This window comes from Monodelphis domestica, chromosome 1 (genome assembly GCF_027887165.1).
Source record: "Monodelphis domestica isolate mMonDom1 chromosome 1, mMonDom1.pri, whole genome shotgun sequence".
NCBI lineage: Eukaryota > Metazoa > Chordata > Mammalia > Didelphimorphia > Didelphidae > Monodelphis > Monodelphis domestica.
The window spans coordinates 570,388,994-570,412,455 of record NC_077227.1 but is presented as its reverse complement, the minus strand read 5'-3'; the positions used below and the strand labels follow the sequence as shown (position 1 = coordinate 570,412,455).

The 23,462-nt window shown below is 37.1% G+C and overlaps 1 protein-coding gene across 1 annotated transcript in view; it reads left to right on the top strand.

Annotated features, from left to right (window-relative positions):
- The window catches only part of ANTXR1 (ANTXR cell adhesion molecule 1), a 334,340-nt gene that overhangs the window by 250,449 nt on the left and 60,429 nt on the right, over nucleotides 1-23,462 (top strand). The window contains exon 17 of the mRNA XM_001381658.4: nucleotides 4,609-4,689. Coding sequence (XP_001381695.2) covers nucleotides 4,609-4,689 — 81 coding nt within the window. The remainder of the gene's footprint in view (nucleotides 1-4,608; nucleotides 4,690-23,462) is intronic.

The window sequence follows — 23,462 nt, the reverse complement described above, 5'->3', positions numbered from 1 at the left end:
TGCTCATTAAATGATGTGGTTTACTTCTGTGTGCAATTTTCAACTTACATAAAGGGTCACGTAAAACAAGCTCCTACTGTATTCCTTATAGCTACTGCTTATTGAAATTTATTCTACCTTCAAGCCTAACAGCCGAAGAGTGAACTAATTAAATTAAGTATAATTTATAATTAAATGTATATAATAATAATTAAATTATTATTTGTAATAATACAATTATGATTGATTATAAAATAATTCATTAAGTAATGGATAATGAAATAAATTAATTTTAAAAGCTTCTATGTTTTACAAAGTTAGCTAAGGAAAGTCTTCTTGGAGAAATTTTAGCAGTTGAGCTAGATTTGGAAGGGTGAAAAGGAATCCAGTAATTCGAGAAGATGTGGGCAGAGGAAGTATAAGAAAGAGTAAATCAAAGGTGAGGAAATTTTTAAGGAACCATATAAGCAAAGCCATGGAGGTGGGAAAATAAGCTTTGAACAAGAAACAGTATAGTCTAGTTTTTTAGGACCTGTAAAAGGAAATGCTCTAAGAAAAGGAGAATGGTATAACATTGAAAAAACCCTTTTGAATGTCAGGTTAAAGAGTTTCAAGGGGTAGAGCAGAAAGATAAATAGCCTAGAAATTAGAAAACATAAGGTCAGGTCTCAGCTCTGATCCCAATAATATATGGCCTTAGATAAGTCAATTTTTGAGCCATTTTGAGTTTTATCTAATTACAAATGGAGTAGGACTAAATAACATCTAAGCTTTAACTGTCATTATTTACAAGTCTATATATTCAGCCCAAGACTTTCTCCTGAACTCTTATACTACATCCTCCTCTGCTTACTGGGCATTTCAACCAAGATGTGCCAGAAACAACTGAAACTCAACATTTTAAAAACTAAATTCATTATTCCCCTAAAATTCCCCATTCTTCTACACTTTCCTCTTTCTACTGAGAGCACCATCATTCTCTTAATCTTCCAGGATTGTAACCTTAGCATTATCCATGACTCTTCCCTTTCTCTCATCCCACAAGCATAATCAGTTGCCAAATGTTGCCATTTCTGCCCATGCAACATCTCTCACATCCAGTTCTTTTCTCTATTCATACGTTACCACCTTAGTTCAGTCCCTCTTTATCTCTTGCCTTGCCTATTGCCATGACCTCTTAATTGGTCTTCATACATCAAATCACTCCCTCCTCCCATCTACCGTCCCTATCATTGCTAAAATAATATTCAGATATGACTATGTCACAACGTTTATTAAGCAATCACTATATGCCAAATACTGTGCTAAGCACTGAGTGCAATTACAAAAAGACAAGCTCTGCCCATAAGAAAGTTATGTTCTAGTAAGGGAGACTCCACATAAAATGGAGTGATATGTCAAGAAGGGTGTTTTAGCCTGGAAAGTAACAGGGATGATAAGTAGAGACATAGGATGATCTGATGAAAAGCTTTTTCCAAAATCAATGATAGTATTGCCAGCATTAAAAAAAAAACTCTTACTTTCCATCTTGAAATCATTATAGTGTATTGGTTCCAAGGCAGAAGAGTGGTAAGGGTTAGCCAATGGGGGTTAAGTGACTTGCTCAGGGTTACACAGCTGGGAAGTGTCTGAGGCCAGATTTGAATCCAGGACCTCCTGGCTCTAGTCTTTCCTCTCCATTCACTGGAACAAAAGCTGCTTCCCATTATTATTCTTAAAACAAAAAGTGGAAAGTTTGTTCATAAAGGAGGCAGGTTGTAAACAAAAAGCAGCTGAGCAAATGGCAAGTTAGCAAACAGTGTAGCTATTCAGATGGAATGAAAAGCAAAATCTGGGGGGCTGGGATGGCTGGATATAGTAGACCACATGCAATCACATACCCTAGGAGGACAACCAAAGCCTCAGCTCAATGGTTTAAAAGCTGAGTGTCTTAGGTCATCCTGGGTCATAGTCTGAGGAGATCTAGTTGTACAGAAGCATCAGAAGCAAAGTCAATGGCAAGTAAATGGCTGAGGGAGTATGGATAGTCAGATGGGATCTGACGCATTACTGTTGGACTCTTGACTTCAAGTACATCTCCTTCTGGAGATGATAAAACTTGGTTACACTTCAGGTCCCATGATAGAAGCTACAATGGTCCTTAGGACTCCTTGGAAATTTCCCAGCCATTTCAGGGAAATCCAGCCTAAGACTTTGCATGCCAAGAAAAAATCCTGCAGCCATCAGCATTTTGGTGACATGATAGTGATGTCAGAAATTAAAAGGATATCAAAAGATCTTCTTCTGAAATATTTTAGTAACTTCTCAGGATGATAGGAATTGGTATAATAATTGTTTTGGGAAAAGTCCCCTTCCTCTTGGTTAATTATATCATCCCTCCCCCCCCTCTTCAATGCAGTGGAATATTTATTATAATGAAAGGAGGAAATTGGGCCATGTGGTAGAGGCCACCTAGCTAGCTCTGACTCAGATTTATTCTCCATTGCCTTTTTGCATTTTCTCCATGAAAATCAGGGCCCAGTTAATAACCAATCTCCAATAAGTGTCTGAGTACCTCCAAGCTGAGAGGACTTCATTGAAGTCAGTACTACATGCACTATTTTAGGGATAGTTGTTGTTTTTAAAGATCACTAGGACCTTTGATAATACTCTTAAATTTCCTTCAACAAATTCTTAAAAACCAGTAAGTGCACACCTCTAAATTCTCGCTATCACAGCTTTTGGCTCTGGCTTTGGGAAGACCCTCAACCTCTAGGTCCTCACACATGGCAGGGACTACTTCAGCACAAACTATAATTTCAGAAGCACAGGCAGGTTACTACTATTCTAGCTTTTCCCAAAACAAGAAAAAAAATTGAGTTTAGTCAATAAGCACTTATTAGCATCTTCTCTATATAAGGAATTATGAATTTGTCTGAATTAAACTGTTCCCACATATTTGGTCTAGAAAACTGTATTTCTAACTGTTCCCCAGCTACTATTCATTTACCAACTTATCAAGATTGAGTGGGAAGCTGGAAGGCACTGTGAGTAGAACTCAGCCTGGAATAAGAAAGAATCATCTTCATGAATTCAAATCTGGTCTCAGACACTTATGAGGGGCAAATAGCTTCACCCTGTTTGCCTCAGTTTCTTCATTTATAAAATGAGCTGTAGGAGGCAATGGAAAACCACTTCAGTATCTTTGACAATAACAATCCCAAATAAGATCAGAGACTGAAAAATTACTGAACATCGGGCATTATATAAAGTGCACCAAGCAAAGAAAACAAGATATTACAAATATTTAACACTCTGAAGTCATGTTAGTCAAGTAAGTTCTCTAGGTCTCAGTTTCCTCCTTTATAAAATGAAGGGATTGGAATAGATTATCTCTAAAGTGTCTTCAGGTTGTGACATTCTAGGAGTTTGTCACCTGTGGTCTCTCCAAGTCTGGTTCCTGCCCTTGTAAATGGTTGCGTTGGACTATATGATCTCTAAGATCTCTCACTAGACTCCAAGCATTTTACTGGGGGTGCCTCAGGCTTGGAATTCTCTCCTTCCTCATTGCCACTTCCAAGTTTCCTTGACTTCCTTCATGTCCCTGCTAAGAATTCCCCTTCTTCAGAAAGCCTTTTCAGGTGCTTTCCTTCTGTTGTGTCTCTCCAATTCAATCTATATCGAGTTTATTTGCACAGCATTGTTTATGTGTCTCCTTCATTGTGAGCTGTTGGAGAGAAAGGACTTTTCTCCCCTTCTTTCTATCCCTGAACCTTAGCACAGAGTCTGGCACATGCTAGGTGCTTAATAAATGGTTTTGGCATGATTTAAGGGCCCTTCCAGTTCTAACATTCTGCAAGCTATGATTTTACCTTATAAAAGTAGCACTTTCCAATCCTCCTTAATGCTAGTTCCCTCCTTCTATTGAACATTTCTAATGTATCCAGGACTCACTGGAAAAGACTGATGTTGGGAAAGATTAAAGGCAAAAGGAGGACATAGCAGAGGATGAGATAGTGTCATGGAACCATCAAACATGAACAGGCTTGGACAGATAGAAGGGCATGGAATGCTATGGTATTTGGGGCAGCAAAGAATAGGACATGACTAAATGACAACAACAATTTATCCTGACTAGGTTTTACTTGTAAATAGTTGTTTGCATGTTGTCTCCCCAACTAGATGGGGAGCTCTTTGAAAGCAGGGGCTATCTCTTACCTCTCTTTGTATTCCCAGCACTTAGCACACTTCTTGGCACAGAGTAGGCATGTAGAAATGCTTGTTGACTGACTGATAAGTCCCTAAAGTGCTTTCACTTAGGGGAATTTTCTCATCCTTAAACAGAAGGGAACTGTGTTCAGTGATAAAAATTCCCTTCTACCTCTCATTTCTGCTATTCTACAACTAAATTTTCTTTTAGCGATCTTCATGGTGGATTCTTTTTAGTCCAATGAAACGAGAAACTTACCAGAATGGACCAAGGGAGCCAAGAACATTGAACCTCTCTGTTTGCTCATAAAATATCAGAACAGCACCATCTGCAACTTGAGTTTCAGCCCAGTGTATATTCCTCATCACTGAAGAAAATTAGCGAGAGTCCTACATGTAGTGCTCATTAGTGATGTGCCAATGCATTTGTTCTCTTTGCAGGGAAAACTTGATGCCTTCTGTGTCTTGGTACGGAAAGGTTATGACCGAGTGTCAGTGATGCGTCCTCAGCCTGGTGATAGGGTAAGATTATATGTATTTACTACTAGTATGTATTTATGTGCCTGCATATAAACATACACAAATTCTCTATATCTTTCTCAACGAATAACTGGGCATACTTCAGATATGGACTCCCATTTGTTTGTTATTTTCATTGTGTTGAATCAATCATTAAACAAAAAAGTCCTAACTCTATGAGGACATTTTACTGTCATTTTCAATGGATTCAAATGATTCCAACAAAGATTTGGGGGATTTAAGTGCCTTAGGATTTGAGATCACAATCACATGAGTAAAATAAGCTAATCAATCATCCACTTTGAAGAGAGTTGATCATTATACAATAGAAGCTTGAACTGGAAAGTTGAACAAATGTTTACTGATAACATTATCCCCTGACAGTACGCACCAAGTTTTCACTTTATAAACCCAAAATTGGAAATGTTCGGTTCAATTTTCTGTATGAGTAATGTTAAGCTACGGTATGCTTAGAGATGTCTCATCGGGAATTTGTTTTCTCCCTCTGCTCTTTCAGTTGCCTGAGCTATAGCTAATATAATACATTGAAGTACATAATTAGACTTTTCAAAGATCAATGAAATCTTCCCTGAAATTAAAATTTACTTGTGTGCCAGGCATCCTAGCACCTTAAGAAGCATTCATCTTGATTTGGGCAGAAATTTGAGCATTGGGTAGATGTTGCAGAGGCAAGTTTAATTATAAAGAATATTTCTATATAATTAAAGTTATCCCAGTGTCATAGTGGATAGAGGGCTGGGCTTGGAGTCAGGAAGACCTGAGTTCAAATCCAGCCTCATATTTTCCTAGCTGTGTGAATTTGGGCAAGTCATTTAATATCTGTTTGCCACCAAAGAAGGAAATAGCAAACTACTTCAGTATCTTTACCAATGAAACCCCATGGAGAAAGATCCACTGAGTCATAAAGAGTTGGTCATGTCTAAAATGACTGAATAACAAGAAATTGAGATAAGCAGGTTTGGAAAGTAGTGAGTCTAAAAGTCTTCAAACAGATGTTGGATGACTCTATGTGAGAGATATCGTAAAGAATATATTTCTGCTTCAGTACAGATTGAACTAAATGATCTTTTTTGAGGTCATTAAAAACATTGAGATTTTGTGAGTCTAAAACCAATCCTCATCCTGGGTTCGATTCTCATTGCTTCAGATAACTACAAGTGAGAGGTGAACATTTTCCTTTCTGCTACTCTTAGTTGAAGCACTATGGCTCCATAGAAAGCCTGCTGAACTTGGAATATCAAGGCACAAGTTCAAATCCTGGCAGTGCCACTTATTCTATGGGTATGACTTTTGACAGGTCAACCCCCCTGAGCCTCAATTTCTTCATCTATAAAATTAAGGGATTATACTAAATGACCTTCCAGCTCTCCATTCTATGGGCTTGTAGTGAACTCTGGATTAAATGTCCTTCAGTTTCTAGTCCAAGAGTTTTGAGGCCCATTAGCCACCAATGTCTTTAGATCCTGCCAATTTGTATCCTATGATGCACAATGCTTGTGTCTGTAGTAAGGAAGAGTGAGACAGTTGCCCTTCATGAACTAGTAACTACTTATATGAATTTTACAAAAACAAAATCCCACAAGAATGAGAGATCTAGGCTACAAAATAATAACTTATGGTAAGATGCAATGTTAAAATTCTAGAATCCTGTTTTTCACAGAAGGCAGATATCAAACACTGGAGATTCAGAAGTGTGAGCATTGTTTGACAGTAAGAGAACAAAACAAATTAGTTATCAAAAGTAAAGCTCTCTGAATCCATTTGCAGGAGTGGGAACTTATAGGATTCCTTTCAACAGACAAATATATACAGGTGTCCCTTCCAAATCATGACTTTTCCCCTGATGGTTTCAATATATTGAAGGATGGGAGACTAAATGGGAATTTGGAGAGAGTTTTGTGGAAGCCACGGATGATACACAAAGGACAATAGACAACACAGAAAAAGTCTAGAAACTCAGGTATATACAAAATATATGGATAGCATTGTATAATATCAACATGTATCATCTTTTGATATCATAACTATACATAGTTTCTTTTACTTAAACATCCCATAGGAGAAAAAAAATCAGACTTCTCCCCTGGCATAAAGGGAGGGCAAACAAATTTTATCTGAATTTTCCAGATCAAAGGGGTGCACCTCTAACCCCTACAATGCAGAAGAATAGCTGTACATTCATTTGTTGATTTCCCAATTAATAAGTATGCATGCAACACAGAACAGTTGATAAAAAAAAAATCAGCATTGGAGTCCTAAAGACTTCAGTTCTGGGGCTTCCTCTAACATCTACTTGATTGTGAAAACTTAAACATGAAGCACCCTGGGCAATTCTACAAGACTTTACAGACAAGTTTTTGATGTACATTGGGAGAAAGAGTTTTCATACTGAGAGTTCATCCCTACTGAGGAAGCCCTACATCTAGAGCTAAAAACAAAATGAAAATATGCAGAACTGGTAGAAATATTATAACAGAATTTCTATTCAGGTAAATATTACAATAAATTATCAAGTAGGTGCCTAGCAGTAAACTAAGAGAGATTAATGTTTTTACATGTTCCTTGCCCTAAAGAAGTTCCACATAACAAGAGGTCAATAGAAGCAAAATGAAGAGCTATAATTTTTCAAAGCAAAATAATTGGATTTCAAATATGATTTCTCAAATATTTTCCCTCCAAAATTTGAGAATTAAATCACTTTCCTGGGTACTATATTATTTTCACTATTAATTCATTAAAAAGAGAATATTGGGGGCACCTGGGTGGCTCAGTGAATTGAGAGCCAGACCTAGAGGCAGAAAGTCCTAGGTTCAAATCTGACCCCAGACACGTTCCAGCTGTGTGACCCTGGGCAAGTCACTTAACCCCCATTGCCTAGCCCTTACCACTCTTCTGCCTTGAAAGCAATACACAATATTGATTCCAAGACAGAAGGTAAGGGTTAAGAGAGAGAGAGAGAGAGAGAGAGAGAGAGAGAGAGAGAGAGAGAGAGAGAATATTCCCAGCATGTTATAATGGAAAGAACACTAGATTTGGAGTGAAAAGATTTGACTTTGAATCTCAACTCTGCAATTTACTCCATTAGACCCTGTGCAAGTCATAGCTCTCTAGACTTTAGTTTTTTTATCTGTAAAATGAATGGGTTAGATTAGATAAACTGTCATATTCCTTCTACTCTAAACTCTATGGTGCTATAAAGAGATTTGAAATAAAAAATGAATTTATTTTCAAGAGGAGGAAGTATTAATGAATTATGAAACAGCTGAACATAATTTTTGAGTTTGAGTAATTTATTACATTATAGTCCTTTTAAAAAATGTTGGGTTCTCTGCAAGAAGGCCCAAAGAAAACCTTAGGAAATGAGAAGAAATTTTAAGAAGACATTTTTACCACCTATCCACTATGCAATTGAACCAAGACTATAATGTTTTCCTCAAGAGCAGGAAGTGAAATTCCTTTCTACTCTGCTAATTGAGAACACGAGGGAGCTGAATAATTGGTGATATTTGAAATCTACATGTACTATAGTATAGAAACACTCATTGCTTGGACTTTTCGACATAATTCTTTTTTTTATTCTTTTTTAATTTTAAAAAGAATTTTTTAGATCCTTTTTTAAAAACCCAAAATTAGTTTTACTACTTAAATGAGCTTGTTTTCTTCTTTTAACATTCATTTTAAAATTTTTAGTTCAAAATTCTCTCCCTTCCTTCATCCATTGAGAAGGTAAATAAATATGATACTCATTACATACATGTTCTATGTAATTCCTAAAATTCCACTTGCATACAAGGGGTCAATGAGAAATTTTTAAGGTATCTGGTACATGAAATAATCATGGGAAAATGCTATTTGTCATAGGATGGCTCTGGAAGAGGGGAGAGAGTGGAATGCTTGGGATAACTATAGTGTAAGAAACAACAGAAAATATGAATAAATTTTTTTAAAAGGAAGAAGCTTTTTAGGGAAAATAATTAAACTATATCCATATACAGTTATTCCATATTTGATCTTTTACAAGTGTAATGAGGCTTTTTTCATCTATTTCCTTGCCAAGAATGTAAAGTATAAATATGCTCCCAAATGAAGAAAACAAAATCCAGTAAATAGCAAAATAGATCATATTTTCATATGCATGCTAAAACTACATCAACAGGCAGGCTTTGGGGATAAAATGAGTTGTTTCATGTTTGTACTATAATTATGAGAACAAACATCGAACATGGCTATTATTGTGTGTTTTCTTACCACAAGAAAGCAAATTAGAGCTTACTAACTCAGTTTTCTTCTTTTTCGTTTTTCAGGGTGAGGTTTGGTAATCCTCAGAGGAGGTTGGGGTATTGTTGGGGAGGGAGTTTACATAGCCTTTATTATAAACTTATTCACCATCTCGACAAAAACAAACATATTTTCAAAACTGAGCAAAATTATAAATGACAGGAAGAAAAGAATGCTTGGTTTTTAGCCCATATTTATTTTACTCATCCACGGTTAGAATATGAGAGACTTTGAAAGAGCCTTTTGGGGAACTCTTTCTGGATATATATACATATATATATATATGTACATACATACATATAATATTCTTCTACTTTACTCAGCCTATTTTTTTGTTGTTTCTTTGATTTGAACCTACAATTCAATTGGTGTGCAGAACCGCATATGGAAAGCCTTTCCATTGAAGCACATAGGCATCATTATTAATAACTTATGGTCTTAACATGTGCCTAAGGCAATGAGAGGGTAAATTTCACAGTGTGTGTCAGATACAGGCTTTGAACCTAGTTCTTCCAGACTCTATCCACTGTCTCACATTGCCTCGACCTAATTATCTTTCAAAAAAAGGAAATGAGGTTAGTCTGCCATGACTACTAGTCATGTTGGCTTTTAATAGTCCCTGTTTCCTTTTCCAATTGCTTTAAAAAATCCCCTCAATCGTGTATTATAGTGTTTTGTCAGCTAGGTGAAGTTCTCTGATCTCTAAAGCCAAATTATATTTAACTTGCTAAACTTCACAGATAGGTGGTGCAGTAGATAGAATACTGGGTCTGGAGTCAGGAAGTCTCATCTTCTTGAGTTCAAATCCAGCATTAGATACTTACCAGTCCTGTGACTTAACTCTGTTTGCCTCAGTTTCCTCATTATAAAAATGAAAAAGAGAAGGAAATGACAAACCACTCCAGGATCTTTGCTAAGAAAACCCCAAATGGTATCAAGAAGAATCAAGCTCAACTGAGATGACTGAGCAACAACAAATTTAGTAGAAAGAGGGAAAGTGTATGAACTTTAATAAAAATAATAGCAATAACATCTGTTTTTTCCTTTTTAATTCTCTTCTCCATTTGAGTCCCTTATCCTATTTTATTGCTCTCTTAATTTTAAAAGCCTACTTATTTACAGTGAGTATCTTCTTGTAAATCTGATTTCCTCACTCTACATCATTTCCTGTGTCTTAACATGGTTTGGTTTTGTATTTTATTTGGTTTAGTTTTATACTTGTGTTTAGTTTTATATTCTTCATAATCCATCCAATTTCCCAACCCACAACAGGGAATATGCCTCAACCACTTGATTTGTCTAGATAGATCTTTTTGGTTCTTTTTCTCCTTGTCACACTGCATCTTGTACTGGATCTTTATTTCTGTCATACCATCTATTTGACTATTAATTCAACTGACTGACTAAGACTCTCTTCATTCTCCTCTTCTCTCCTTATACCTTCTTTTCCTCAGTAATCTCATCAGCTCTCATTGATTCCATCATCTCTATGAAGATGCTCTGTATCCAGTGCAATCTCTCAGTGCCTTTGGATTTACAATACTCTCATTTTACAAATGAGAAAACTGTATAGAACTTTTAAAGCCCCAAGAGAGAGCTTGGGAAACCCAGAAATACACACAGGCAGCTTAGGCCCTTACAGTTTAGTATCCAACTCCGCCATTCAACCAAAACCTCTCTCCCAGGTTACCAATAGTTTAAGTCAAAAGTGCCCAGTCTCCAACCTAATATAAATAGATAGGAACATCATGATTGGTAATTAAAGATTCAGTCAGTTTGACACCAACATTTACATCATTGGTATATTTTTGAGACTTTAGTACTCTTCAAGTATAAACATTTGGTTCTAATATGAGAAACAGAGATGAGGAAATTCAGTCGAATGATCTCCAAAAAATTTCAAGATATTTCAGAGGAATCTAATTCCATTTCAAATTGAGTTGAGTATGAAAAATACCATTATAGACTGGCCATCCTAAAATGTTAGATGATTCCAACAACTTTCTGTGTCTACAGTGGCTATTGTTGTAACAAGTGACAACTAGTGATCTCTGAGAGACCATCAGCATTGCAAGACAATTATAACCTATAATGTGAAGATTACAATGACCTCTGAATGGCATCCACTGCTACCTCAACACTACTGCACATTTAAAATTTGATCTTCATTTTACAAATGTGGAAACTGAAGTACAGAGACTAAAGCAGTAGTATGGTGTTATGGAAAAAGTGATGGATTTGAAGTTAAAGGATCTCAGTTCAAATTCTGGTTCTGTCATTTAATATCAACATGAGGTGTTTTTTCCCTTAAGTAATAACTTCCATAGACCTCAGTTTCTTCATCTGTAAAATGAGAGTATTATAAATCCAAAGGCACTGAGAGATGGCACTGGATATATAGAATTGAATCATCTTCACAGAGATAATTGAAACAATGAGAGCTAATGAGATTACCAAGAAAGATAAAGTATAGGGAAGAGAAAAGGAGGCTGAGGTGAGAATGGAGAGCAATAGGGTATACCCAAATAGCTGGTATCACAAGAATAATGATCAATTCAAAGAAATCTAGATGGAGTCTGACAAGTAGAAATAAAACCAAAAGAAAGCAGTGTCACAAAAACCAAGAGAAAGTAATGTCCAGGAGGAAAGGATGATAAACAATGCCAAATGTGGCAGACAGGTCAAGAAGGATAATGAGCTGATGGAAAAGGACCATTAGATTTGGCATTTAAGAAGTTGCTGAGACCTTTGGAGAGAAGTTTCATTTGAGTGATGAGATCAAAAGCCAAAGCCCAAGAGGGTGAGAAGTGAATGAGAAGAGAGTAAATTGAGGCAATGAGTGTAAACATGGAGAAGAGATAAAGGTCAAGAGCTGGGGGTGGGGGGTTGCAGGTCAAGGGAAAGGTTCTTTTGTTTTAAAGAATGTGAGAGAACTTTTTCATGTTTGTAGGCATCAAGGAAGGAACAAGTATATTGGTAGAGATTGAAGACTGAGACAGACAGAAAGTCTGACTGGGAGGTACAGTGAGTTTGAACAATAGTTTGAGGAAGAATGAAATATAGATGGAAATGGAATGAGAGAAGATTTAAGATTTCCTAAACACAGAAGTAATCAGCTTGTGGCTAAAGTGAGATCACAGTGACAATGAAGTGTTCTCCCAACCTTAAATTCTCAACAGGTATATGATTATAGAGTCAAAATATGTTAGACAATCGGGTCTTTACATACCTTTAAAATTTACATTCTGCCTGGTCACAAGAAAAGGTAGCCTAGGGAAGGTGAGTCACTTCATCTGCAAACATTTCAATTTAACAAACATTTATGAAATGTCTGTTTCATAATCGGCATAAAACAGAGGCAAGGTGATCTAGATGATAGAGGACTAGCATCCAGAGTGAGGAAGACCTAGGTTAGAATCTCACCTCTGACATAAAATGACTCTGTGACTCCTAGCTTTATCAGTGGGCACAGACTGTGCAAATTTATGTTCACAAGTCATTGAGCATCCCAGTACTGCAGGCAACCTTGTATGACTACATAACCTGTATTGGTAGAAGGAATTTCTTCACAGGGAATTCACTTTGCCAGTTACAACACAAGTCAAGCCCCCCTCCCCCCAAAAAGTTTGAGGAGATGTGTTATATAAACACTATTATAAAGGAAAAAATGATACAATTTTGGCAGTTTACATTATAGTAGGGCAGAAAGAGACATATTATAAGTACGTGAGTATTATTTATACAAGTAAATAGTGACGGAAACAGATGGTTGACTAGCAGAATGTTCTAGGAATATTTAAGGAGAGGAAGAGTACTTCCAGCTGGAATATAGAGGAGAGATCAGGTGAATATACTACTTAGGAGGTGGTACTGCAAGTGGTCTTGTTTTTTTCCTGCTATCTTCCCCACTACCACTTTTTTTTCCCTTTTCAACAAAACCTCATGCTAAACTTCATTTCAGTAAACCTGCACCGGCTCTATGGTGAGGACTCTGAGATTCCTTTCAGCACTGATTTATAGTGCTTGCCACATTTTCCATAAACTCCAAGGGAGTAAATCTCAGCATGTGCCCTGAACAAATAAGAGCCACACATTCTGGATTTTTCCTTAAAAAAAAAAAGGCAAAACAAAACCAAAACATCATTTAATTACATTATAAATTATGTTCTGAGTGACTTTTAGCTTTTAGCACATGTTGACCTCACAGAAACTCTTTCCTTTTGATAAAGTCTATCTGGGCCAGGATTCTCAATCAATTAACTTGTTCTCCCAGCAGATGAAAGGGGAAGAAACAGTTCTCCATTATACAAGCCATTGTACAAGTACAAGTCTATTAAAATGGCCTCTGTGAAGTTACTGGAAAGATTATATCTGTCCTGAGAGTTGGTCATAGGAAGGCAATAGCTCACAGCTCATATCCCCACTCTGCTTGGCATTGTCCACTTTGGAGAAACACAGTTATGAGGTCAAAAGCAAAAAGTGGTGGGATAGACAGTATTGGAAAGTCCAACCCTTTGGTTTATCACCACCATCTTTTATCACTCTACCTGGGTCCAGAATCATGTGTTCCTTTAGACAAAGATAGGAAGTCTTGACTCCAAAATGAAAGACAAAATATAAGGAGGATCCTCTTTCAAAAGGCAAAATTATCAGAAAATATTTACAAAGCATAAGATTTCCTGTTCTACACATGTCAGTATGATAAAACAGTATGAAAAGGGGCTTAAGAGAAGCTTCTGAACATTGGGCTTCATATGATGTATTTGCTGGTCAGTCATTGCAATCATGCCCAACCCTTTGTGACTCCATTTAGGATTTTCTTGGTAAAGATACTAGAGTAGTTTGCCATTTCCTTCTCTAGTTCATTGTACAAATAAGGAAACAGAGGCAAACACGATTAAGTAACTTGCCTAGAGTCACGTAGTAATAGTTGTGTCTAAAGTCAAATTTGAACTCGGGTCTTTCTGTCTCCAGTCCTGGTGCTCTATCCACTGCACCAACTAGTTTCTGTGAGTTATGTGTACCCCCAAAGGTATCTAGAATTTGGGGTTTTAAATGGACTTATTTCTACCTCAGTCACTAACTAGCATACCATGCTCTGACTTGAATTAATCTTTTATTTTTACTTGACTTCTGGATGCTTCCATTTCAGTCACTTTACTTACACTGTATAATGGACTCCGAGTTAGTCCAGTCTGTGTGACTGATTTCCTTTGTACATCAGGTCTCCTTCCTGACTCTTCCAGGGCCTTAGCTATTTCAAATCTAAAAATGGGTGAGTTCCATCAGATGGACTTTTTGGTTGCTTCCAGTCTGAAGGTTTTGTGATTCTTTGGGGCCCTGTCCCTCAGCCATAACTCTTCGCAATTTGTCAGCCAACACTCCAAGCCTTTTTTTAATAGCATAATTCAAGCCCTCTGTGTTCCCATTCTTATTCCTAGCTCTTAGGAAAGAATGTGATAAACAAAATGATAATGAGGTATAAAAAAATTGATGAAGCTGAAAATGTGAACTTGGATAAGGATACATTTTGAAAGAGAACAAAACCTTCAGCTACAGCACAAAAGCTGTGAATGGTGGGGTTTCTGACAACTGTGAGCTGGTAAAGAACACATTTTGGGAAGCAAAGGAATGCTTCCCAGTGCCCCTAAAGCCCTGTCATGCAGGCAGTCAACTACTCATGTCATAAATAAAGTCTAAAAAAAACTAGAGAAGTGTCTTGGGAAAAAATAATCAACATCCAGGATCAATGCTACTGGTATAACATCTTCTCCCAGTACAATACTGGCCAGCCTATCAGGCCTATCATCAGATAGCTGGTTTAGGTTATCAGTATGTGAACTATTTGGGGTATCTCAACCACAATTATGGTTCAGTTGTGTTTGACTCTTTGTGACCCCATGAACCATAGCTATCCATTGGGTTTTCTTGGCAAGGATATTAGAACGCTTTGGCATTTCTTTCTCCAGTACATCCAGTGGATTCACTGTGTATCAGCCACATTTTACAGATAAAAAAGCGAAGTGGGCAGCAAGCAAGCTACTTTTGTCTCACAGGAAGGAAGCTTCCTAGAGCAGGACAGACAAGGAAAGTAATCCTCTCCCTTAAAATTATTCAGAATTAGAAATTAATTTCAAAATCAGCCAATTTCTATGATCAATAATAGTGGAAAGCATGATAAATCCAAAAATCTCCTTTAAACCAAGTTTTAACTTCCTTTTCTGATAAACCATTAATACCAATAATTGGATCAAAGTTCTGTCTTCTTTGTCTCCCTTCCATCCTCTCTCAGTTTAAAGGTTAATGAGGAATTTGAAAAAATAATCAATGACCACAAGAAGGAAGAAGTGGTACAAACTGTCTGGGCAATTCACAAACTGGATAATCAAATGTTAGATAAGAAAGAATCAATCTTGGAGATGAATAAGGAGAATCTTTGTCACCATGAAGGTCCCAATCAGCTGTTAATAATACATATCATCTTTTGGTACCAAATGCTCTAATTGCATCCCCAATATTTCACACAAATGGAATTTCTCCTCTGTGGGGAAAAAGCATCTTTTATAGAATCATTTATCCCACTTTGTATTTCTGGTTCGAAGCATAAAAAGTATCTTTAAGTGAAAGAATGAGGCATGGGATAATGAAAAGAAGACTCTATTTGGATGCAGGAGGCAAAGTCAGGTTCTGCTTGAGTAAGTTGCTAGCCATATGACCTTGGTCAAGTCACATATCTTATCTGGGTCTCAACTTAACCATCTACAAAAAGTATTAGACTTTGTGATTCCTAAGGTCTCTTCCCTTTCTTATATTCTATGAACCTTTGAGATGATTATATGCACAATGACTGATTCACTGAATCAAGACTGAGAGGGAGCATCAGTATTTAGATATAGGATAAGGGCTGAAAATCATGGAATTTCAGACAACAGGCAACTAGCCACTAAATAAGCATCATTTCAAGGCAGCTGGGTGATACAGTGGATAGAGCACTGGGTTTGAAGTCAAGAAGATCTGAGTTCAAATTTAGCCTTGGAAGCTAATTTTGTGACCCTGAGTGTTTGTCATCTATAAAGTACGGATAACAGCATCTACCTCCCAGGATTGCTATGAGGGGGAAATAATATTTGTAAAAATATTAGTACAATTTTTGGCATATGATGGGTATTTAAATCGTTGTTCCCTTCCTTCTCACCTCCCAAAAAGGATAGATGCTAGAGGAGTCTAGGTTTCATGTTGGAATTTATTGGTTGAGAATTTCTACTAGTATCAGGTTATCTTAAGGCCAAGAGAGTGGTAATATGATCCCTTTGTTGAACCCTGTATTTAACAGGAACAGAAATCATTTATCACTTTATTTTACTCAAAATTACAATCCCTCATCTTATAGGTTAAACTATATGGAGCTGAAAGGGATCATAGAAATGGTCTAGGCAAATTTTATTTCACAGAAGAGTCGATGGAAACCAGGAGAGGGGAAATTATGTGACTAAGATCACACTGATAGTAAGTAGCAAAGCCAGGATTCAAACCCAGGTCCTTCCACTACAAATCCAGTTCTTCTTCTGCTAAAGCACATTATGGTCTAGAAAGATGCTAATGTTAGGGGGAGTTCCCTTTGTTTTTATTTAAACAACAACTTGTGATCTGGAATGAGGGAGGTAGTACATTCCATTACTATCTGCAAGAACTAAATATTCAAGCAAACTCTGGACTTGTTTTCAAAGATCAAGCCTTTCTACAAGGAAAAGACTCGGGAAAATAACACACTTTCAAATAAAAATTTTGAAATATATTTGAGAAAGCAGACTGAGAGGTTGTGTAATTCTCTTTATAAGAATATACACAATAAGAGGCTCGCCTGAATGACAGATGTTTCAAATAGAGGGAAAGAAGCTAAATCATGTGGTGCTTCCATGTTATTCTTATTTTCAGAGAGCCTATGTAGGGTTTTTTTTTCTTCTTGTAAAGGAACTGTCTTTATTCACTACAAAATTATCTTCCAAGTCAGGTTTAACCATGAACAATCATGTCACCAAAGCAGGTATATGAATGACCTAAAGAGAATAGCATCAGGGTGGCGCCATATTGTACAGAGCACTGGGCCTGAAGTTGGGAAGACTCAAGAGCAAATTTGGCAGTGTGACTTTGGGCAGGTTACTTAACCTCTCTCTGCCTCAGTTTCCTCAACTGTTTGGTAGAAATGATAACATTTACCATCTGAGATTGTTATAAGAATCAAATGAGAAAATATTTATTAAAAGGACGTAATACAGTGCCTGGCACATTTGTTGTTATTCAGTTATGTCTGACTCTTTGTAACCTGGTAAGGGATTTCCTTGACAAAGAGACTGGAGTGGTTTACCAATTCCTTCTCCAGTGGATTAAGGAAAATAGAGGTTAAGTTACTTGTCCAGGGCCATACAACTAGTTAGTGTCTAAGGTGGATTTGAACTCAATTTTTCCTGACCCCACTGGCCCAGCACTCCATTTATTAAGCCTTCTAGCTGCCTCTTCTGGCACATAATAAGTGCTATATAAATGCTAGCTATTATTATTAGAATATCTTATTTAAAACAACTCTTGCAAAAGTCGGACATCTAATGGGACTGAAGGGCACAATTAGTAGCCCTCAGTTTTATTCTTTTTAAGGTCTGCAAAATGCTTTCCTTACAATGTATATCTTGCTATGTAGTTCATTCATTCATTGTTCATTCATTTGAAGTGTAACTGAGGTTTTGTGATCCCATTTGGAGTTTTCTTGCCAAAGATACTAGAGTGATTTGCCTTCTCCAGTTCATTTTATAGATGAGGAAACTGAAGCAAATAGGATTAAGTGAACTGCCCAGGATCACACAGCTAATACTCAGGAAAATGAGTCTTTCTAACTCTGAGTCTTGTTCTTTATCCACTGCACCACCCAGCTATTATTATTCACCATAACAGTACAGCTATCATTATCTCTCTTTACATTTAAAGGCAGTACAATTCAGGAAAAGTTAAATCATATATCCAGGGTCTTACAACAGGAGCTAAAATTCAAATACAAGGTTTTTAAAAAATCTTAATGTGGCTGAAAATAAAACCTTACTTTCTCTCTCAGAATCAATACTAAACATTGGTTCCAAGGCAGAAGAATGATAAGCATGAGGCAATTAGGGTTAATGACTCACACAGCTAGGAAGTGTCTGAGATTTGAACCCAAGGTCTTCTGTCTCCAGGCCTGGCTCTTTATCCTCTGAACCACGTAGGTGGCCCTCTTAATGCAGTTTTAAGCTTGAATATCATGAATGTGCACAAAGGCTTTTAGAGCACCCTGTATATCTGAACCCAAGTCCCAGAGCACCATGTCCATTTTATCATCTTGTCCACCCCCCTGCCATCATCATATTGACACTATTCTGTGCTTTCCTGTTCTATTCCTCCTCCCCTTTTATATCTCCTGTTCCCCATTTCTGTCCCATCTTCAGCCTCCTGTGGTATCCCTACCCCTAAGCCCTGTTGAAAGCACTCCACATTACAGAGGTTGTTGACTCTTCATTCAGAGCTACAGTTTATTTAGCAAGAGATGATTTCTTTTGGCACTTTATCTTCACTGGATAGTTGAATCCTCCCTGGGATTCATTCAATCCTCACTCTTGGAAATTATGCTCTTCATTATCTCATTGGAGAGGGATGTTAGCTCTTGAATGTCTTGGCTCACTCTGCTGAGGCAAGAAAATACCAGCACACCAGAGTCAAATCACCAGAAAACCTGTAAAAATCAGCTTACTATAGGAAAGCGGCAGCCCAAATAGGTGCTGCGGGGCATTTCATCCCCCAGTTATTCCAGTACAATACCCTATCATGCAGTAGGAGGTTATGCTACATATAATGCAAGGGAAGTGAATAAATGTTGTTGAAGTAGATCAGAACATGCCTTCCACTGTTCTTTACCCATTGCATTCACTTCTTTGTCATCTTCCTTTCCCTGGTAGGCTCCTCTTTATTGTCCCCACTCTCCTTCTACATCATCTCCCAAGCCCTGACCACCCCCAATTACTACATACATACATACATACATACATATTGGATCACTTCTCTAAGCATTCTGGGGAATGAACTACTTTGGGGCACCTCATTTTAGGACAGACATTGACAAGATGGAAAAATCCAGAAAAGGGAGAAGAGGGAGTCATGTTGGGGTCCTCAAAACTATTCCACTAGGTTAGTACATTATGTGAGAGAATCAATATTCACAAAGTACTTTACAGGATTAGATGATAGGCTAAATCTAATAAAATGAAATTTAATAGAGAAAAATACAAAGGCTTCCAGTTGGGTTCAAAAACAAGTTATAATTAAAATTCTCTGTAGTCCATATCTTAATTTTATAATTATTTATTAAATAGCAAGAAGTGGGCCAGAGAAAGAAATAGAGAAGCATGAGCCACGTGTGGCCAGCAAACTCTTTCAGCCACTTCCCAAGGAGCAGGCAGAGTCAGACTACCAGCTTCCTAAGTCTAGGGTTCCAGGAAAAAAATAGTATGACTTCCCGCCCTCTATCAATTTATGTTCTTTATGATGTCTCTTTCCTGAGCCTCTGTGACTGGAGGACTCAGACCTCAATCAAAAGAAGAGGTGAATCATCCAGACACGAGGAGTTTAGAATGACCACACAGCACATATGTGGCATTTCCCAGCATGGTAGACAAAAAGTGAGAATTCAATTCATGACCTCAGGACAATATAGTTCAAGCTTCAACCCTAAGGTTTTAAAAATTAAAACATTGTTTCGAGAGTACAGATTAATGTTAATTTTCAACAACAAGTACGGCATGGAAAAAAGCTATAACTTAAAAAAAAAAACCTTTGTGAGAAAAAGATTTGAGGACAGTTAAAAAAGCTAATGAAATCTTAGGCCAAAGAAAAAGAATCTAGTATTCAGATTAAGGGGAAGCTGAGAGTTGGCTTGATTGTCCTGACTGCCTCACATTCCATCTCAAGTGCTATGTTCGCTTCTAACTAGCACATATGGGGACCAATATTAACAAAATGGGGTCCATGCAACAAGAAAGCAGTCCAAATGGGAAAGGAACAAGGTAGCCTGCTAAAATCTCTAGAAGGAATTTGGTACGGTTCACTGGGAAAAGAGAAGGAATCCAAAGAACATGGTTCCAATATTCATATATTTACTATCCTATGGAAGAGGCTTTACACTTGTTCTTCCCAAGAACAGAAACTGGAATAATGGTTAGAGTAGAAGATTTAACTTTGATTTAAGAAAAACTGCCCTAATGGTTAAACCTCCCTTTTAATGGATGGGCTACCATGATACATCAAAGGAAGACTGATTTAGATCTAGAAAAGCCCTTAGAGATCATCTGGATATATAGTGTCTCTTTTTCTAGATGAAAAAAGGAAGACCCACAAAAGTAAATTAGACAGTAACTATTTAAGGATTTCTAAATAAGGTGGCACCATAGATAGAGGTCTGGTCTTAAATACTAAGCTGTGCAACCCTGGGCAAGTCACTTGACCATCTGCTTCAGTTTCCTCATCTATAAAATGGGGATAATAATAGCACTTACCTCTTAGGATTGTTGTAAGGATCAAATGAGATAATATTATTAGAGGGATATAATGAGGTGGAATTTATAAAAAGCTTAGCACAGTATCTGGCACATAATAATATGCTTTTTAAAGAAAAAGATATTTTGTTTTTGTCTTTGTAGCATAGTACTTCACACAAAACAAATAATAAGTGTTTATTGATTTGAAACATATCCAAGTCCACATTGCTAGTAAGTATCACAGTCAAGATTCCAATTCAGAACCTCTAATTCAATATCCAACTTCCCTTCACTTTATCACCCTTCCTCCTTTAGAATAGGCTGCCTTGGGAGGTTATGAGTTTCTCATCACCAGGATCTTTGAGTGAAGGTTGCATAACTAATTTCAAGGAATGTCCGAGAGGGCATGACTGTTCAGGTAGGAGTTGGACAAGATGAACTCTGTAATCTCTTCCAACTCTAAGTTCTTGACTTACCTCTATATCTCTTCTTCCCAACTATAGCCACAGAAGAGCAGGTCCACATCACAAGTGGCAAAAGCTAATTGGGGGAAAAGTAAATCCTATGTCATGAACCCAAAGAATCCATATTTTTACAAAAGAAGGAGAAAAGAATTCATGCCAAGGAATGACAACATCGGCCAGTTCCCTCAAGAGCCATTTTCCCTTGAAACAATAGTATCATTCCAAATAAAACTATCATTGAGGGAGATAGGGACTTGGATCAGAAGAGAGAATTTCATTCAAGGGCTTAGTATTTTAAGGGGTTCTCAGCCCACGATTAATATATAATTTTGCTTATTTTACTTCTTTGGGACTTAGTTCTCTTGCCCTTAAAATGATTTTAAGTCTTCGGGAAAATAAAAAGTAACTCAACTTAACCAAATAGTTGTGAATTACCATTCAAATACCTTTGTTTTCTAGATGAGGGAAGTGAAGGCCAGGCATCAAAAAAAAAAATAGTAGGAAGCACTTTTATAGTGCTTTAAGATTTGCAAAACATTTTATTGAGGCCCACAGAGATTAAAATAATCTGCCCATAGTCACACAGCTGGTGTCTGAGTCTGGATTTGAACCCTGGTCTTCTTAACTCTACATCTAGTCCTCTATTAAATGCTATACAGCCAATGAAGGAATCGAGCCACACCTCAAACTGGGGTAATTCTAGAGTGTGCCTTCAAAGTCCGGTTCCAGTATTGTGTTATATATGGTCTGGCAGGTGGGGCCTTGGGACACACAGAATAATGTTTCCAGGTCTATATCTACCTATCTCTGTCTTCTCCTCCTACTTTTTTATTTACTGACAGCAAAGACTGTTATATGATCAGCTAATTAAGTAGTTGAGAAGAGTTAATATATTACTTAGCCAAAAGATTCTCCTCCTGCTATGAATAACTTATCTCCTTTACCCCATTTCTGTCTCTCCCGAGCCAACCCCCACATTCAGTAAAGGTCTAGAGACCTCTTTTGGAATACTTTTTAAACCCTCCAAAATTACATTATCTTTCTCATCTCTGATTCTTGTGACTATAGTCTTCCCTCTTTGTTCATGATTTCCATTCATAATAATCAATAATTCTCTCTCAATGGTCATGTGATTTATTAAAACATTTAGATGGCATATAAATCAAATATAAGAAAAGGCATTCAAACAACAAGCTACCATTCTGAGTATAGCTTGAATGGATTCCTCATTCCTCTCTCAACCAGAAAAAGAAATGGAAGGATAAAAGAAAAGGTTTTGATAAGTTTGAGAATTCACAGAAATGTCAAGACATCTGTTTAAGAATGGGAGGGGAAATATGTCTTTCCCTCTTCTCTGGTTAGTACTAAATCCCATTCTATTCTGCTTTGCCTCTCTTCCACTTTTTCTCCTTATTCTCTAGGCTCACAGTTTCCTATGCCTCCTTACTGAGTCTTTAAATACTCCAAGAATGATCTCAGGTCTTGTCACTAGTAGTTAGAAGTATCCACACTCCCTCCAGCTATTGAGAAAGTAAACCCAAAAATGGAGTTGAGAATGATTCACTCTAGATAAATCCTCAAAACAACCAAGTGGCAAGGCCAAATGCCCCCTCCTGCAAACTCCAGCTCTCCTCTCACTCTTATACAGCCCCATATTTATGCCTGCAATTTGGAGTGTATTGGAAAATCCTACAAAATATCAACCCACTGTCTGAACAAAGTTGGCCTCTGAAAAGTACCTGAAAAGGAATATGAAACCCCAAGACATCTTCATTATTCCTTGTCTTAATCTTCATTAATCATGCCTGAAGCAAGATGACAAACCCCATTGCCAAGATTATGGGTTTTCTATCATTTATTGTAGAATTTTTCTGCCCAACACTGGCTAATTGTTTTTAAAATCTTCAAGAATTAGCTTTCTGCCCAATTGTTCCATATCACAATAATAAGAATGTGCCACGGGCAAAGTCCACCCTTGCCCATGACTCCAGGGTTTCCCGACCAGTGGTGAACGATCAGTCAACAAAAATAACAAACAGAAGACAGCTTAATCATAACAGCCATGGGATTGCTTTGCATCTAACAGCTGCTCTGCCATCCCGATGTCTGGTCTTTATTTTTATACCCATTTTCTTGGCATGCAGGTACACAAAATCAAAGAGAGATAACTGGAAAAGTGGTGTGAACTTTTAACAAATCACTTGATTAACATTCTACATTTTTGTATTGTGATTAAAGACAGAATAAAGGTTGCACACAAGATAAATGATTTCACCACAGGTGGCTTATTTTTCTCATTACCCTGTGAGAAGTTTTGAACTTACAAACAATCAAGGAAAATTACTTATTGCTTTTAATAAAATGGAATAATTAATCAACAGTTCTTAGAAGACAATTCAACAATCATATCATTGAGGCTGAGGGGTCCTGGGAACATAATTCAAATTTAGACTGGTGGTGT